The sequence below is a fragment of the Cannabis sativa genome, chromosome 8 (genome assembly GCF_029168945.1).
Source record: "Cannabis sativa cultivar Pink pepper isolate KNU-18-1 chromosome 8, ASM2916894v1, whole genome shotgun sequence".
NCBI lineage: Eukaryota > Viridiplantae > Streptophyta > Magnoliopsida > Rosales > Cannabaceae > Cannabis > Cannabis sativa.
The window spans coordinates 41789476-41808066 of record NC_083608.1 but is presented as its reverse complement, the minus strand read 5'-3'; the positions used below and the strand labels follow the sequence as shown (position 1 = coordinate 41808066).

The following is an 18591-nucleotide window of genomic DNA, read 5'->3' as shown; positions in this document are numbered from 1 at the left end:
CATAACCCAATATATACTAAAAATTAAAACACCTAATATATTGCAATTTACATAACCTAAAAATTACACAAATTTTTATATATACACATAATACGAAATATTAAAAACAATATATACATTATACATTACAATTCTTAACATTTCAAACATAAAACAAAAAATTAAATTATACAAATCAAAAATATATATATACATAATATAAATACCTTGAACCAGAAGCTTCGGAAGCGGCAGTGGCGGAGCAAGGGTGGTCGGCCGGAGGCGGTTTGGGCAGGCGAAGGCTTCGGAGTGGGCTGATGCGGTTGGGGGAGGCGGAGGGGAAAAAATTTAGGGTTTGGTATTTTTTTGAAGAAAAACGGAAAATGGTAAAAATGGGTCTGATGGGGTTTATATAGGCATTTTAGCGGCGGGGTATTAGCGGCGGACCCCGCCGCTAATAATAATTAATATATTTATTTATTTTTTTTTTAAAAAACTGATTACTATTAGCAGCGGGGTCCGCCGCTAATACCCCGCCGCTAATACTTTCAAATGTAACGGGCGGGAATTTTCCCGCCCACTCATTAGCGGCGGACTATTAGCGGCGGGCTCCGCCGCTAATACTAGTAGCGGCGGAGCAATAGCGGCGGGTCCGCCGCTATTAGTATTAGCGGCGGAGCAGTTGCGGCGGACTGCCCGCCGCTAATATGATTTCAAAAAAAAAAATTCCACGGCCAACAATAGCGGCGGACCCCCCTCTCCGCCGCTAATACCTATGTTAATAGCGGCGGAGGGGGTCCGCCGCTAATGTCTCCGCCGCTATTGAGTTAAAATGTTGTAGTGATAATAAATACAAACAAGTAACACGCAATAACTCAAACCGATTACAATCAAAAATAAAGAGAAAATAAATTTCTAAAACACTGAAACATAAATTAAAAATAAAACTAGTTCCAAAACAAACTATCTCATAACACATAATACATCATAAAACCGATTATAATTTTTTTCTTAAAAAAAAAAAGTGGGAATCAATTCTAAAAAATATTAAGACATAAATATGAAAAGAATCACTTCCATAACAAAATAAATAAATACAAATAATAACATACAATAACTCAAATATAATATAAAGAAACCGGTTATACTTATCAACTAGTTAAAAATTTGAGACAAAAAAACTGGTTTCGTAAAGCAACTAAGATAAAAATTCACACACAAAAACTAGTTATATTTATTCAACATGCTCAAACCCACAAAATAATTACACTCATAACATATTTACCCCATAAACACTCGTTCATTATGCTATATAACTGTTCTATTTTAGTTATAACCATGTTCAAGTTATTTTGTGTTATTTGTTTTTATTTATTATAACACTGTTATAGATTCGGTTCTATTTTAATTATAACTGGTTTGAGTTATTTTGTGTTATTTATTTTTATTCATTATGTTACAGAACTGATTATATTTTAATTATAACCGATTTGAGTTGTTTTGTGTTATTTGTTTTTATTCATTATGTTATAGAACCAGTTCCATTTTTATTTATATCTAAAACATCTATTTCTAGTGACTTATCCGACGACGGTAGCTTTTTCGGTGACGGTGACTTTTTTGGCGACAATAACTTTATCGATTAAACTTATTATTATTTTACAATTGTCGAATTTCTATATTTTTTTACAAAAATATAGCATAAAAAAACTCATATAAATGTATTATTTATTTATTTATTTATGAAAAAAGCCCATATAGCATAAAAAACCTCATAATCCCATAATATTATATATTTATTTATGCCATCAAAAAGTAAACTCTTATAATTTTGTCTATATTATGTAATTTTTACTTAATGTAATCTATATTTGTTATTGACATTTATTAATATATTGTATTAAATTAAATTATTCTATCCTTAGTCCACCATAGCTAGTATTGTAATGTATATTGTTTATCTTTTCTTTATATTTTTATTTTTTTTAAAAAAAATAATTTACCATATATAGGTTTTCAGTTATATCATATGTGAAACTAATTTTGACTCCACCATTTGACCCCAATTCCTGATCCTTATAGACTTTGATCGAGGACACAAACCTAGCCCCAACCCCAAGAGTCGATCGTGCATCTCAAAATCCCGACCTTGACACGAACCTTGTTAGGATTATTAATCCTTCGATTCCTTGTACAGCCTTCTACGAAAGTAAATTTTGATTAAAATTGAAAAATATATGATATTTTGTAGATTTGAGTTTTGGTTGCTGCACATGCTAGGGTTTAAACCCTACGTGCATGCACGGAGCCAGTTTTTATGGGGGCTTGCTCAGACAATGGGGGCCTTCAGACAAGATGTTTTTTGAGTTCTCGATCAGGCATCATTCGAGATGCTTTCTCACGCACCCAAATGGCCTGCCAGTAGCATCTGGGCTCGGTCCATGTCCTCCCCGGATACTGTCCGATTTTGCCAATTTCCAATTTTCTCAACTTTCAAAAATAATTTTTTAATGAAATAAAATTTAAATTTTGGTAAATTTTTGTGTAGATTCTTATTTTCAAATTTTAAACCTAATTATCATATAAAAATTAATTTTTTATTAATTTTTTATTAATTTTATTATTAATGAAAATTAATTTTAGATATTAGGAGACTTTGAATTTGAAAATTTGATCTGCAAATTTTCAAAAGGGTCATTTTCATGTATACTACCCCTATTTTTGGCAATGTTTCTAGTATATCGATTTCTACGGCCACCTATAGTTAATGTGCACTGCTTAGATAAAATTTTAAAAATTAAAACTTTAAATATAATCATGTTATGTGTCGTTGGACTCGTTTTGAATGTAGAATGCAGTGATGATAATTATTTAGTCATTTGAGCGTCATAGGTAAAAATGATATCTAATATTGGACTAAATAATTGGAGCTCGAGAGTTGAGAGCATATAATCATCATTTTAGACAAAGTTGAACTACTTGGGAGAGGGTATGGACTCAATTTGATTATTGGACTTGATTTTGTATGGGTTGAATAATATTAGACATACTCTAATTATTTTATGATTTTTAAAATGTTTAAAATATTGGAAACTTACTCTATATATTTGTCTGGATTGTTCTGGGCACTGAGTGCCAAGTGCCAAGTGCCAAATATATTTTTGCACAATTATTTATGCATGTTATGATTTTTGGGTATATTCAAATTACAGTCATCATCTTGCTGAATTTTTTGAAACAACAAGAAAATATGTTCTTGTGTTATATTTGTTCGTTTGCCTTTGGTTATACTCATAATTAATGAGAGCCATATAATCATGATTTGTGCATATTGTTGTTTCACAACCTAGTCTCTATGTCATCATAGGTAAATTAGGTATGTACTCACCTGAAAGTAAAGACCTATAGTATCTGTACAAGAAGTGAATTAAATCTAAATCTAGTATTATGGTTATCAACCGCAACTACTTGGGTTTGGAGGTCGTTTTCTATTATTGGTATTGAGAGCTAGGGGTGGACAGTGTGATATGCACAAGTAGCTTGTCTCTTTTGATTACTTTTGGTCTCTCTATTTTATTTATAAATGATGATGATGATGATGAGATGTTTTATTTTAAAAGCTAACCATGCAAGGATTTTTATTAAACTACTGGTCTTTTCTCACTCTCTATATTCACTCTTTTATGAACTCCGTTGGTACTTGTGGATGAGAGAGAATTGTTGATGGAGAATGATGTGATTAGCTCAGTCATATGAACAGTTATAGATAAAGAATATGATGGATGCTATATTTAAATTTAACTATTTTGTGACTACATAATTAATTGTGACAATATTAGTGTTCTAAGAGTGGTCCTATCCATTATTTTTAATATTTATTTATTTAATTTTGTAATATAAATTAAAACATCACTTCTAAGTATTATTTTCCAAAAAAAAGTCAATATGTGATCATCAACCACTCAAATTATGAATATTGCATATTTAAAAAGTATATTAAATATTTCGTCCAAAATTATCAAATACTTCTCTCCATCCAAGCCAGTCCACAAGTTCGTCAAGTTTGCTAAAAAACCACATTTCTTCTATTTGTTATATATATTGGATTCTCTATGGGGATGAGGAAAAAAGCTAGCATATATTATCACTTTGACAAAAAAAAAAAAAAGGGTAATAATTAAGATTAAATCGACAATAAAGTTGAACATACCGCAATAAAGCTTCATAGCAAGCAGTAGTTGACGAAAAATGAAGTAATAGCTTGAGGAGGTCCTCGTGACAAGAGGTTTAAATTAATTATTTAAGCAACGAATTGTAATGTTAGCACTAGAAGAAGCCCGAGGCCATCCCATAACTTGTGACCTAAAACTATTTTGTCTTCTGTGGATATTTGTGTTATAGAAAGGATGTTTGGTATTAATGCACAATGTCATTTCTTCCAAGGCCTTCCCATGCCTCAATAAAACTTTCGGTAGGCTAACTTCCTTCCCGCTTTTGAAAACTCCATGAATCGTTACTATTTTCAGGTTATGAAAAAACAACTTTAAGGTTTCTGCTTGGGATACCCAAAAATCCTCAGATTCAGAGGCGCTCTGTTGATCAATTTTCCATTTCTACATCATTCACATGAAATAAAGAGTAATCAGCACAATCAACACTAAAAGAAAAATGGAAAAAAAAAATTGAATATAGCACGTACATGTGTAGCCAGGGCCGGCCCTAGGCATAGGCGAGCTAGGCTTGTGCTTAGGGCCCACCTAGTGGCCCAAAAAAAAAAATTTGCCCTTTTAAAATTATACAATTTTTTTGCTGATTTTAAAAAATACTATTTTTTTCTAAATAAGGGCCCAAAAAATAATTTTTACCCTATAGCCCACTACAATTCAGGGCCGGCCCTGTGTGTAGCAAAGAGAAATGTTTTTGGCTCCTAAAAATATTTATCTTACCAAATTCACCTAAATCTACAGATCTATTATTATGCATGCATGAAATATCAAAAGCAACAGTACCATCAGGATTGATTTTTATTTTTATTTTTTGATATGGAAAAAAATCTTTCACCAAATATCATTTTTCATCAAATAATTAGCACGCATACTAATATTCATTAAGAATAATGTTTGTGATATGTACTTAAAATACGTACACTATATATCTGATATGATTCGATATATGTTATTATAATTATTAATTTTTTTTAAGAAACTATAATATTTACTTTAAAAATCTTGTATGTGAATTAATTAATTAAAATTTAGCTTTAATATGAAGAAGGATATATATGTTTAAATTTTTATAAGGTAATATACAATTTGAAATAAATGTTGTGAATACATACATATGTTTTTTTTAGTTTTTTTAGTGTACTTAGAAATTATTAGTGGTCTCGCTATCAGAGTATAATCTATATAAACTTTCAAATAACATAAAGTCATCATAGCTAAGGTTTCTTAATGGCAATTTTAATTGAAAGTTTATTTGGAACTTTTTGGTTGGTAAAAATACTAAAACTTATGGGATTTACATATGTATGTTGTGCTTCATATATATGATACGTAAACGTCAAAATAATAATTATAATAATAATAAGCAAATGTATACTTACTCTTTTCCTTTCAATCTTACTAATAATATGCTTAAGAATGAGAGTATGCAGCATAGGAGAGCTCCTAAACAGGCACGCTAATCCAGAAAGGTTATCTTTTTTCATATCAACATGCAACTCCAATGTCTGTAAGTCCTCAAACGGATTAAGCCTTTCTCCCAAATATATATGCTCAGACAGAATCTGCAATTAATTAAGTTATATACCAAATCAATAACAATATCAATTACACAAATTAAAATTAAAATTTACTACACATACGTACCTGAAGACAATTGCTTTCACCACCAAATTTTAAGCAACGGACATAAGCGAGACCAGCAAAGAAATCTGAAAAACTCTTCATTTTGGCCACACTCACATTTTCATCATCACCAAAACCAATTAAAGTTCCAATTGAAACCTCCTCAAGATTCCTCAAATTAACAAGAGAAGAAGAATCAGTTACAGCATTCTCTTCCCAAACAAGGCTTCTTAGTTTTGGCGCGTCAATCTTCACCCAACTCGCAATTTCATCATCATCATCATCACGGTAGAACTCTTCGAAACAAGTCCGGACTCTCAATGTGACGAGTTTAGGACAACAAATCTCCAAACTCCGTAAGCAATCGCAGAATTTGAGTTCGAATTCTTCTAGCGCTCGACACCCAATCCTCAGATGTTTCAGTCCCAAACAACGATGGATGCTGAGTTTGGTCAACAGAGGGAAAGATGAATGAGAGAAGAGATCCAACAACATCCGATGATCATTATCAATCAAAACGACATTACTTAGAGAAAACGACACCAAAGATGGAAACCCGGTTTTCATGACGGACAAATCAGGAGGCAACCTAAAAGCCGCCCTGCGTGATTTCAACGAGAGAATGCGGAGAGATTCGCATTGAATAACGCTTCTGGGAAACATTATGTTCTCATCGGTGATCACGTCGAGCTCTAATTGCTGTACGTTGTGGCGAACCGCGCGGCGGATCAAGTCATTGAGGCGTGATAATGAAATTGAGTTTGTTGTACGCACTCGAAGGGTGCGAATATCGGCGGAGTTTGATGAAGTATTATTAGTGGCCGTAGTGATTTTATCACGGAGATTAAAGACCTGTGAGATGGGGTCGGTGAGGCCATCGTAGTAAGCTTGGCGAGAGTATATTGAGCTCTGTGTAAAATGTTGTGAAGGAGAAAAGTGATGGGAATTAGTGAAATCGAAATCAAGGTCTGGGAAGGTGTACCATAGAGATCTCCATCTCTTGGATAAAAGGCTTGTTTGGGCTACCGTTTTGGTTGATAGGAGAGTGAGAATGTGGTGGATTAGAGCGTCTGGGAGTTCGCTGATTCGATCGATCTCGTTTGATCCATTCTTGTCGTTCCCGTAAATGTATCTCCAATTTCCTCTCTTTGCTGATGATCTTGTTTCCATTAATGACTAAAAAGCAAACTATAATTAATTGTTTGAATTTATTTATTGTACTTTTTCCTTTGCGTCTGTGACTGACTGTAAGTGGGAGTTTTATTATGTGAGTTGGGATCTAACTATAACTTCTTGATTTCTGAAACTTTCAACTTGTGAACGACATCACCGCTTCATTTTTAACTTTTAATTAATTCTTTCCAATTTAGAGTTTGTTTCGGGAATAATATCTCAACTGAAAGAAATTTTTCTTTTATTTTGTAGCGTTGGCTAACAATTTTTTAATCACTAGTTTTTTATTTTTAAAATTAGAATAGTGTAAATATATTTTTTAAAAATAAGTTCTATAAAACTTGTTTTTATTTTTTCATTTTTTTAATTGATAATCAAATTTTTTTTTAAAAAAAAAAAGGCTAATTAGTAATTTTTACTCCCAAACTTTGACATGTACAAAATCGTGTCCCTGAACTTTTTTGGCCGTTAAAAATTCCCCCAAACTATTGAGATTGTTAAATTTAAGGACTTTTGTCTAATTTTAGTAAAAAAATTCTAACATGGATGAAAGTTCAAGGGGCATGATTTAGTACTTATCAAAGTTTGAGGGGCATGATTTGGTAAATATCAAAGTCTGGGAGCATGTTTTAGTAAATAAACAATCACTGAAACAGTAAAATTGAATAAAATTAGACAAAAGTCCTTAAATTTAACAATCTCAATAGTTCGGGGGAAATTCTAACAGCCAAAAAATTTCAAGGGCACGATTTAGTACATGTCAAAGTTCGGGGGAAAAATTACTAATTATTAGCTAAAAAAATTACTTTCAATATTTTTTTAACCAATTTTTTTTTCTTAATTAATATTTTAGACTCCGACCAGATTCGAACACAAATCCCCCCACGGCACTGGTGCTAAACCCGACTTCTGACCCGAACCCAAATCCGACTCTAAACCTAGACTAGAATTAGATAAAATAAAAAAAAAATGAAAATAAACTTTACAGAACACACTTTTATTTTCTATTTTTAAAATTGAAAAACAAAAGTTGTTACAGAACGCACTTTTGTTTTTCAAAAACAAAAATTTTACTTTCATTTTGTAATTAAAAAATAAAGTGTTACAGCAACACATTTCGGAAGAAGAGGTTAAGAAGGCTGTGTTTCAAATGCACCCGGATAAAAGTCCTGGACCGGACGGAATGACACCGGCCTTTTACCAAAAGTGTTGGTCAATAGTTGGGAGTGATGTTGTTGAGGCAGTCAGGAGTTTCTTTCTCTCTGGGGATTTTGAACAGAATTGTGGTGATGCTAACATAGTGCTTATCCCGAAAACTAAGAATCCTTCGGATATGACTCAACTTCGCCCAATAGCTTTATGTAATGTGCTGTATAAAATCATTACTAAAGTTATGGTAAATCGTATGAAGCCTTTCATGGATGAAATTATCACTGAGAATCAAAGCGCTTTTATCCCGGGTCGTCTTATTTCATTCTTGTCTCCTTTGAAGTCCTTCATTACCTAAAAAGGAAGCGAAAAGGTAAAGAGGGATTTATGGCTCTCAAGTTAGATATGAGCAAGGCTTACGACAGGATCGAGTGGCCTTTTTTGGAGGCTATGCTTCGGAAATTGGGCTTTGTTGAATGGTGGGTTCGGTTATTGTTGAAATGTGTCTCTTCAGCCCGCTATATGGTGATTCATGGTAGCCATGAGATGGGTCCTATTCTTCCGTCAAGAGGGATTCGTCAAGGCGATCCATTGTCTCCTTACCTGTTTATTCTTTGCGCTGAGGGACTTTCGGCCATTCTTCGTAAGTTTGAGAGCAGAGGTTTGATTCATGGTTGTAAAGTGGCTAATGGTGCTCCAAGAATTACTCATATGCTCTTCGCGGACGATAGTTATCTCTATTGTAAAGCAACTACGGTGGAGGCAACAAGAATTCAAGAGGTGTTGAGTAAGTTCGAAGCGGCCTCGGGACAGAAAGTCAACTTATCAAAGTCCTCTATCTTCTTCAGCTCAAACACGGATTCGGCCACACAACAAAACATTAGTAATCAACTTGGGATGAATATTGCTAATGAAAACAGCTTGTATCTCGGTCTCCCCAGTACAATGAGCAGAAACAAGTCGGCGGTGTTGGGCTTTCTCAAAGAAAGAGTTCGTAAACGTATTCAAGGATGGGAATCAAAGTTTCTTTCCAGAGCGGGTAAAGAGGTGCTAATCAAGACAGTTGCTCAATCACTACCAAGCTACGCTATGAGCGTTTTCTTACTTCCATTGGAGATTACAAGGGACATGGAAAAGGTAATGACCAAATTTTGGTGGCAATCCTCAAACAAGAATGGCAAAGGAATACATTGGCTATCATGGGACCGTCTTTGTACGCATAAGGATAAAGGAGGCATGGGGTTTAGACACCTTCGGGACTTCAATTTGGCCATGCTAGGCAAGCAAGGATGGAGACTAGTTGTTCGCCCTCACTCTTTGGTGGCAAAAAATTTCAAAGCTAGATATTTCCCCAATGGCAATTATCTCTCGACTTCTTTAGGGAATAATCCAAGTTTTGTTTGGATGAGTGTATGGGAAGCTCAACAACTAATTCGAAAAGGTGTTCAATGGTGTATTGGTGATGGGAGTCTAATAAGCGTTTTGAATGAACCATGGCTTCCATGTCATGAAAATCCTTTTGTTACTTCATCACATCCGGCCCTTGAGAATGCTTTGTTACAAAATCTCATGGGAAATGATGGGAGTTGGGATCAGGAAGTGCTTGCTGATTTGTTCAACGAACGGGACAGAGAATTAATCCTCAAAATTCCTCTGTTTTCGTCAGTGGAGGATCGGCTTGTTTGGCAGCATGAATCTTCAGGTATTTACTCCGTCAAAAGTGCGTATAACTTGCTACAAGTTGACCATGGAAGATGGCATGACAACCTAGATGCAGAAGCGAAGTTTTGGTCTTCATTCTGGCGTCTTAAACTGCCCCCCAAAATTAAAAATCTGGTTTGGAGAGCATGTAGAAACTGCCTTCCTACTCTCTGTCAGCTTCGCACAAAAAGAGTTAACATTTTTTCTTCTTGTCCAGTCTGCCAGGGAGATGAAGAAACCATTCTTCATGCTTTGGTTACATGTCCAAAGGTGCAGATTGTGTGGAATAGAGTAGGTATTGGCACCAGGAATGGTTCATCGAATGGAAGCCTCTCAACTGAAGGTATAGACAGTTTTTATGACTGGTTTGTGCTTATTTTTTCTGGGGAAAACACGGCCAACAGGTTACTAATGTGTGCTCTATGTTGGGCTATTTGGGATGGGCGAAATGAAATGGTTTGGAAGAAAAAAGATTCGGGATTGGATAGTATAGTAATGTCTGCGAAAGGTTATCTTGATCATTGGACGAGTGCTCAAAATTCTCTTATTGAGACATCATGGACTGGTCTACAGTCGGGTGATGGTGCCGAGCTTTGGTGTCCTCCAACAGAAAATAGTATCAAGATCAATGTGGATGCTGCTATGTTTGATGGTGGAAACTCTTATGGTATCGGTTTGGTCGCAAGAGACAGATACAGCCCTTTGGTGGAAGCTAGAATGGAGTGTTTTTTGGGGCGGGTTAACCCTGAAGTAGTCGAGGCTATTGGAGTAAGGGAGGATTTAAGTTGGATCAAGAATCGCAACTGGCCGAGAGTTGTTGTGGAAACTGACTGCCTCACGGTTGTTCAAGCTCTACGAAGCTCTGTTTATATGATTTCTTTATTTGGACAAATAATAAATGAATGTAAACAACTCATGTTGGAGTTGAGTCATGTTAGTGTTAGGCGCTATTTTTAGCCTATGTTTTGGATCTAATTTATGTGCGTTTTTAGCTGTGTTGGGGCGGAATTACGCTTGTTTTCTATGTTTTCAGGTTCTTTGGAATAAAAGAGGTCTCGGGTGCAGAAATTCGTTAAAAGACGTGCTGAGCCGAAGAAAACACAATTTCTGAGTAATTGTGCACATCTGGCCGCGGCTAAACACAACCTGGCCGCGGCTAGATCTCGAAAATTTAGAAGGCTTCAGTCGCCGCGGCGATGAAGAGTCTCGCCGCGGCCATTTAAGAGATACAGAGAGACCCCTTATTTTCAATTATCTCGCCGCGGCGAGAGGAAGCTTAGCCGCGGAGAGATCCCGTACGGACCAGGGGTATTTTCGTCCATCGAACCCTAAATTTTAGTTATAAATAGAAAACTGCGATTGGAAGTCAAGGAGAGCGATCAGAAACCCTAAAATACAGCTGAGAGCGGCAGGAAGAGCACAGAGATTGAAGTGAAGATCCAGAATTCATCCACCAACAGTTCTTTTCTTTATTCCTCTTTAATTTCTTTATGTTGAATATTGCTATAGGAATGGTTATGGATTTGTTTCTGAACTAAATTTCCCATTTAGGGAGGATGATGATTGTTGTTTAATGTTTTGCCTAGTTAATGTTTAATTACCATTCCTCAATTCTTGTGTGTGAAATTATCTTAATTTGTTCTTAATTTCATGTTTAAGATTGATCACCTTGTGCATGCTCTATGATCTCAATTCAAAATCTGAAAAGTGAGAATTGAGAATGCTAAAATTAAGATAATCGATGTTCTATGTGAAACGAAAGTATTTGCATGACTTATGTGACGAGTAGATTATTACTTAATGCTGATTTCATGTTAGTTTAATTAAGGAATTAATTGGATAACATGTGATTTAGAATCTAGAAGATCTGAAAGGAGCTAGGTTATTTCATAATCTGTCATTCACTTCAAGAATAGGATAGTAATTAAGCATTAGCGATTTGGGTAAACAACAACAGGATTCTCCTCCCTATTATCTCATCTTGCTCAACTTTCAATTGTGTTATTAAGTTTTCTGAATTACTTTCATACTTTACTGTTTTTAAATCATAATTACTTTTGATCTGCCAAATAGAATTATAAGTATAGTTTAGTGGTATTTAATCCAATTCCCTGTGGGATCGACCTCACCTGTGTGAGTTTTACTACTTGATTGCGTATACTTGCGTAGTGTTTATAAATTATAGCAACAGTTAGTGTCTTTTTTGTTAAACGATCAGCAAATGTTGTAGCTCATAGCTTCGCTAGAGCTTCTCATTTTCATTCTGGTTGTATTTTCGGTTTGGAGAATGGTCCAATCGATTTGTTACCTTGTTTGGTAACGGAGTTTGATGGTTAATAAAACATAACTTTCCATTCAAAAAAAAATAAATAAAGTGTTACCAAACATTACCAAAGAATATTTTTATTATATTTTCTGAAATTTATTTTTCTTAAAATAAACATTAATCATATTGATTTTTCTTCATTTTTCTTAATTAATATGCGCTATAATCATTGCAAATATTCTTCTTTAGTTACACATTTTGCTCCTTTATCTAATTTATTAACAAAACTCTAAAAATATTCAAATACATATTATAATATTAGGATAAGTCTAATAGTAAATTATTAAGAATTTATTATATACTTTGAGTTAATCAGACAATTAATGGGATTATAATTCTACTAACCTATTTCATCAAAAAATTTAATTTTTATTATAAGTAGATAAATAAGCGTAATTTGTCAATTACGGAGATTTATTTGAAATGTGTTATAATGTAAGTTATTGGTGAACTAAAAATATTTTCAAGTTCAGCGATCTTAGCGACCCGGTTGGAGGCTTAAGATGTCATAACGGTTTTAGTTAGTAATATTGATGGAATAATTGAGATAAGTCAATTTTAAAAATATTGGGGTATTTTTAAGGTGCTAGGAGTTGACCAAATACCCTAAAATTAAAGATTTCTTAGTGGTTGTAAAGGGAAAAATCTACAATGATCGGAATGGAAGAATCTGGGACACTGACAACCTATAGAACAAAGGAAAAAGGATCGTTGATCAAGTTAGTAAATAGTTCGAATAAAGAATAGTTGAATGTAAATAAAGAAGATAGAAAATAAATATTTCCACCGTAGAGTGATGGAGAAGGACTGGTAATAATACTGGTAACGTATTGCGTGAATGCTTAGGTAAGTGTTCAATGAGTGAAGATGTGATGATCCTTCAGGACTGCAGGGTTCTCCTTTTATAGAGTCTCTGATGGTCAAATTCATTCGTTCTGAAGAATGAACGTGAGAAGTGGTCTTCCTTTTTTTCCAGAAGGAATGATCGATTCTTATCAGTTATAGACTCATTCCTATCCTTTGCATTTAATTGGTCTTGTAGCTACTATAGGCTCGTTTGGGCCTTGTATTTTTGTTAGGCTATTTTTAGCCTATGTTTTGGATCCAATTTATGTGCATTTCTAGCTGTGTTGGGACGGAATTACGCTTGTTTTCTATGTTTTCAGGTTCTTTGGAATAAAAGAGGTCTCGGGTGCAGAAATCTGTTAAAAGGCGTGCTGAGCCGAAGAAAACTCAATTTTTGAGTTTTTGTGCATATCTGGCCGCGGCTAAACACAACTTGGCCGCGGCTAGATCTCGAGAATTCAGAAGCATCAGTCGCCGCGGCGATGAAGAGGCTCGCCGCGGCGAGTTACGAGATACAGAGAGAGCCTAAATTTGGCAATTTCTCGCCGCGGCGAGAGGAAGCTTGGCCGCGGCGAGATCCCGTACGGACCAGGGGCATTTTCGTCCATCGAACCCTAAATTTCAGTTATAAATAGAAAACTGCGATTGAAAGTCAGGGAGAGCGATTTGGAACCCTAAAACACAGCTGAGAGCGGCAGGAAGAGCATAGAGATTCAAGTGAAGATCCAGAATTCATCCACCAACAGTTCTTTTCTTTATTCCTCTTTAATTTATTTATGTTGAATATTGTCATAGGAATGGTTATGGATTTGTTTCTGAACTAAATTTCCCATTTAGGGAGGATGATGATTGTTGTTTAATGTTTTGCCTAGTTAATGTTTAATTACCATTCCTCAATTCTTGTTTGTGAAATTATCTTAATTTGTGTTTAATTTCATGTTTAAGATTGATCACCTTGTGCATGCTCTATGATCTCAATTCAAAATCTGAAAAGTGAGAATTGAGAATGCTAAAATTAAGATAATCGATGTTCTACGTGAAACGAAAGTATTTGCATGACTTATGTGACGAGTAGATTATTACTTAATGCTGATTTCATGTTAGTTTAATTAAGGAATTAATTAGATAACATGTGATTTAGAATCTAGAAGATCTGAAAGGAGCTAGGTTGTTTCATAATCTGTCATTCACTTCAAGAATAGGATAGTAATTAATCATTAACGATTTGGGTAAACAACAACAGGATTCTCCTCCCTATTGTCTCATCTTGCTTAACTTTAAATTGTGTTATTAAGTTTTCTGAATTTCTTTCATATTTTACTGTTTTTAAATCATAATTGTTTTCGATTTACCGAATAGAATCATAAGTATAATTTAGTGGTATTTAATCCAATTCCCTGTGGGATCGACCTCACCTGTGTGAGATTTACTACTTGATTGCGTATACTTGCGTAGTGTTTAAAATTATAGCAACAAGTTTTTGGCGCCGTTGCCGGGGAATTGTCTAAGATTAATATTACAAAAAAATTATACTAACTTCTACTTTGGTATATTTTCTCTTGCTGATTTTTCTAACCTTTTTCTTGCAATATTTTCTTGATTTATTTCAGGAATCCTAAGTGCATGCGCCGTCAAGGACAAACAGTCATATTACCAGTTGATCCTGAAATTGAGAAAACTTGCAGGAGGAATCGAAAGAACAAGAGGCAAGAAAGAGTTTCGAGAATCGCCGAAACATCAGAGATCATGGCTGCGAATGTGAACAATAATGCTGGAAACAATGGGGGTAATAACGGTAATAATGGAGGTGCCGTGGAAGATCAAGCTAATGGTCGTAGCTTGAGAGATTACATTCTCCCTACTCTGACGGGAGTGCAGTCATGTATCAGGCCACCGGCAGTGGATGCAAACAATTTCGAGATTAAGCCTGCCATCCTTCAAATGGTGCAGTCTTCAGTTCAGTTTGGTGGTCTCCCTTCTGAAGATCCTAATTTGCATCTCTCTAACTTCATGGAACTTTGTGAAACTTTTAAGGTTAATGGAGTTAGCGATGATGACATTCGACTGAGGTTGTTTCCATTCTCTCTCAGGGAACGAGCCAAGAGTTGGTTGAATTCTTTGCCACCTAATTCTATTGCTACATGGAATGATCTGGCAACAAAATTCTTGTCAAAGTTCTTTCCTCCAGCTAAGTCTGCAAAGCTAAGAGGAGAAATCAATAATTTCTGCCAACAAGATAATGAATCTCTCCATGAGGCTTGGGAGAGGTTTAAAGATCTGATCAGGAGGTGTCCCCATCATGGTATAGAGAAGTAGATGCTGGTTCACAACTTCTACAACGGGTTGGTTGGTAATACTAGAACTCTAATAGATGCAGCAGCGGGCGGAGCTTTTATGAGAAAGAGTGCTAATGAGGCATATGATCTATTGGAGGAGATGGCTCTAAACAACCAGCAGTGGCCAACTGAAAGGAGTCAATCCAAGAAGGTAGCTGGTGTGTTAGAAGTCGATGCCATCACAAAGTTAACAGCTCAGGTAGAGGCATTGACAAAGCTAATTGCAGGGCAAGCTAAACAAGCCCAAATTGTTTGTGAGTTATGTGGAGGAAGTCATCACTTTTCGGAGTGCCAAGCAGATGTGGATGATTTGCCAATGGATGAAGCTAAGGCCATTGGGAATTTTTCACAGAACAACAACAACAACAATTATGGGTTCAACCAGAACAACAACCGAAGAAATAGTGGGTTCTATCAACAAAGAAATCAGAACCAACAGTTTAATCAGCAACAAGCCTCTGGTGGAAGTTCTAGTTTGCAGACGCATTCTTGCTCCAATTCATGACTCGAAACTAGATCTTCAATTAAAGACTGCGAGACTCGGATGGGCCGGTAGCAACTCAGGTAGCAACCCGCCCTCAAGGAAATTTGCCTAGCACCACTGAAGTTAATCCTAAAGAAAACTGCAAGGCAATTACCCTGAGGAGCGGTAAGAAGTATGATGGGCCTGAGTTACCACAACCAGTTGAGGTAGATGTAGAAATAAATGCTCAACCAGTGCCGACACCAACACCGACAGCAGAGAAGGCTACTGATAGCCCAGCACCACCACAACAGTCTCCACCGATTAGTATTGATCATCATGTAAAGATACCCTATCCTCAGAGGCTGAGAAAGTCAAGCTTAGACAAGCAGTTCACCAAGTTTCTAGAAGTCTTCAAAAGACTTCACATTAACATTCCTTTTGCTGAAGCTCTAGAGCAGATGCCAAGTTATGTGAAGTTTATGAAGGAAATTTTGTCAAAGAAGAGGAAGATGGAAGACTATGAGACAGTGGCTCTAACTGAAGAGTGTAGCGCTATTCTACAGAAGAAACTCCCTCCAAAACTCAGAGATCCAGGGAGTTTCACTATTCCTTGTACTATTGGTAAAATTGAAGGGATAAATGCACTATGTGATTTAGGAGCCAGTATTAACTTAATGCCCTTGTCAGTGTTCAAAAGATTGCAGCTAGGTGAAGCAAAGCCAACTACTGTAACTCTTCAATTGGCAGATCGATCGCTAGCTCACCCTAGAGGAGTCATTGAGGATGTGTTAGTAAAGGTGGACAAGTTCATCTTTCCAGCTGATTTCATTGTTCTGGATATGGAAGAAGATAGTAATGTTCCTATCATCCTGGGGAGACCTTTCTTGGCAACAGGGAAAGCACTAAATGATGTTCAGAAAGGAGAGTTAAAGCTAAGGGTACAAGGAGATGAAGTTGTATTTAATGTGCTCAAAGCAATGACCTATCCTACGGCTAGTGACAACTGTTTTGCAATTGATGTGGTGGACCAGTTGGTGGAGACAAAGACGCATGCTGAAGATCCTCTTAATCTGACTTTGGTACAAGAAGAGGTGGTGGAACAAGACGGTAAGGAAGCTTATGAGTATGCTTTGTGGCTCGATTCTTATGGACCGCTGAATAGAAAATATTATGAAGAGTTAGGAGTCATACCAACAAGGCCTACCCCATCTGCGAAAAGCCTCCTCAACTAGAGTTAAAAGTTCTACCAGAGCATCTCAGGTATGAATATTTGGGAGAAAATAAGACACTTCCTGTTATTGTGGCTTCTTCCCTATCTTCTGTAGAGACAGATAAGCTATTACGGGTTCTAAGGAAGCATACAAAAGCCATTGGATGGACTTTAGCAGATATTAAAGGGATCAGCCCTTCAACTGTAATGCATAGAATCTTAATGGAGGAAGGAGTGAAGCCAACCATTGATGCACAACGTAGATTAAATCCACCAATGAAGGAGGTTGTCAGAAAAGAAGTCTTGAAGTGGTTAGATGCCGGGGTAGCGTATCCTATTTCAGACAGTAAATGGGTGAGCCCAGTCCAAGTTGTTCCAAAGAAAGGAGGGATGACGGTGGTAAAGAATGAGAAGAATGAACTCATCCCAACCAACGTCACGGGATGGAGAATTTGCATTGACTACCGAAAACTCAACAAGGCCACAAGAAAAGATCACTTTCCACTCCCATTCATTGATCAGATGTTAGACAAGTTGGCAGGACAAGAGTACTATTGTTTCCTTGATGGGTACTCAGGGTATCACCAAATAGCTATAGCACGGAGGATCAAGAGAAAACAACATTCACATGTCCATATGGTACTTTTGCTTTTCGACGAATGCCATTTGGGTGTGCAATGCTCCAAAGCAACATTTCGAGAGGTGTATGATGGCTATATTTTCGCATTTAATAGAAAAGTGCATCGAGGTGTTCATGGATGATTTTTCGTTGTTTGGCTCATCGTTTGACCAATGTCCGAGCAACTTGGAATTGGTTTTAGCAAGATGTGAAGACTCTAATTTGGTGCCGAATCGGGGAAAAGTGCCATTTCATGGTTACGAAGGAATAGTCTTTGGGACATAAAATCTCAAAAGAAGGTATTGAGGTTGACAGAGCCAAAGTATCTACAATTGAGAACTTGCCTCCTCCGGTTTCGGTTAAGGGAGTTCGAAGCTTCTTGGGTCATGCCGGGTTTTATAGAAGATTTATCAAAGATTTCTCCAAGGTGGCCAAACCGCTATCCAATCTTCTTGCTAGTGGAGTACCTTTTGAATTTGGGAAAGATTGTCTTGAAGCATTCCAAATTCTCAAGGAGAAGTTAATCTCAGCACCGATCGTGACTACACCAAACTGGGAATTACCTTTTGAAATCATGTGCGATGCAAGTGATTATGCTATTGGAGCAGTTTTGGGACAACGGGTTGACAAGGTATTCAGAACTATTTACTATGCAAGCAAAACCTTGAATGATGCCCAACTGAATTACGCTACTACAGAAAAAGAGATGCTAGCTATAGTGTTTGCATGCGACAAATTTCGACCCTATTTGATTGGTAATAAAGTGATAGTGTATACAGATCATTCTGCAATCAAGTACTTGATGACTAAGAAGGATGCCAAACCAAGACTAATTCGATGGGTTCTTCTTTTGCAAGAATTTGATCTAGACATAAAAGATAAGAAGGGTACAGAGAACCTGGTAGCAGATCACTTGTCAAGACTAGAGCTGGAAGAA

General features: G+C 36.1%; 1 protein-coding gene and 1 non-coding gene across 2 annotated transcripts; both read right to left on the bottom strand.

The window, feature by feature from the left end:
• Positions 1 to 4179: 4179 nt before the first annotated feature.
• Positions 4180 to 7060, bottom strand: LOC115701187 (putative F-box/FBD/LRR-repeat protein At4g03220). The gene is made up of 3 exons (XM_030628909.2): positions 5850 to 7060; positions 5585 to 5767; positions 4180 to 4592 (listed from the first exon to the last, which is right to left on the bottom strand). Exons 1-3 carry the CDS (start codon positions 6996 to 6998, stop codon positions 4272 to 4274), a joined length of 1653 nt encoding a protein of 550 aa, XP_030484769.2. The 5' UTR covers positions 6999 to 7060; the 3' UTR covers positions 4180 to 4271.
• Positions 7061 to 15222: 8162 nt separating this feature from the next.
• On the bottom strand, positions 15223 to 15329 carry LOC115708426 (small nucleolar RNA R71). The gene has a single exon (XR_004009927.2). It is a non-coding gene; the product is annotated as a small nucleolar RNA R71 (small nucleolar RNA).
• Positions 15330 to 18591: the final 3262 nt, after the last annotated feature.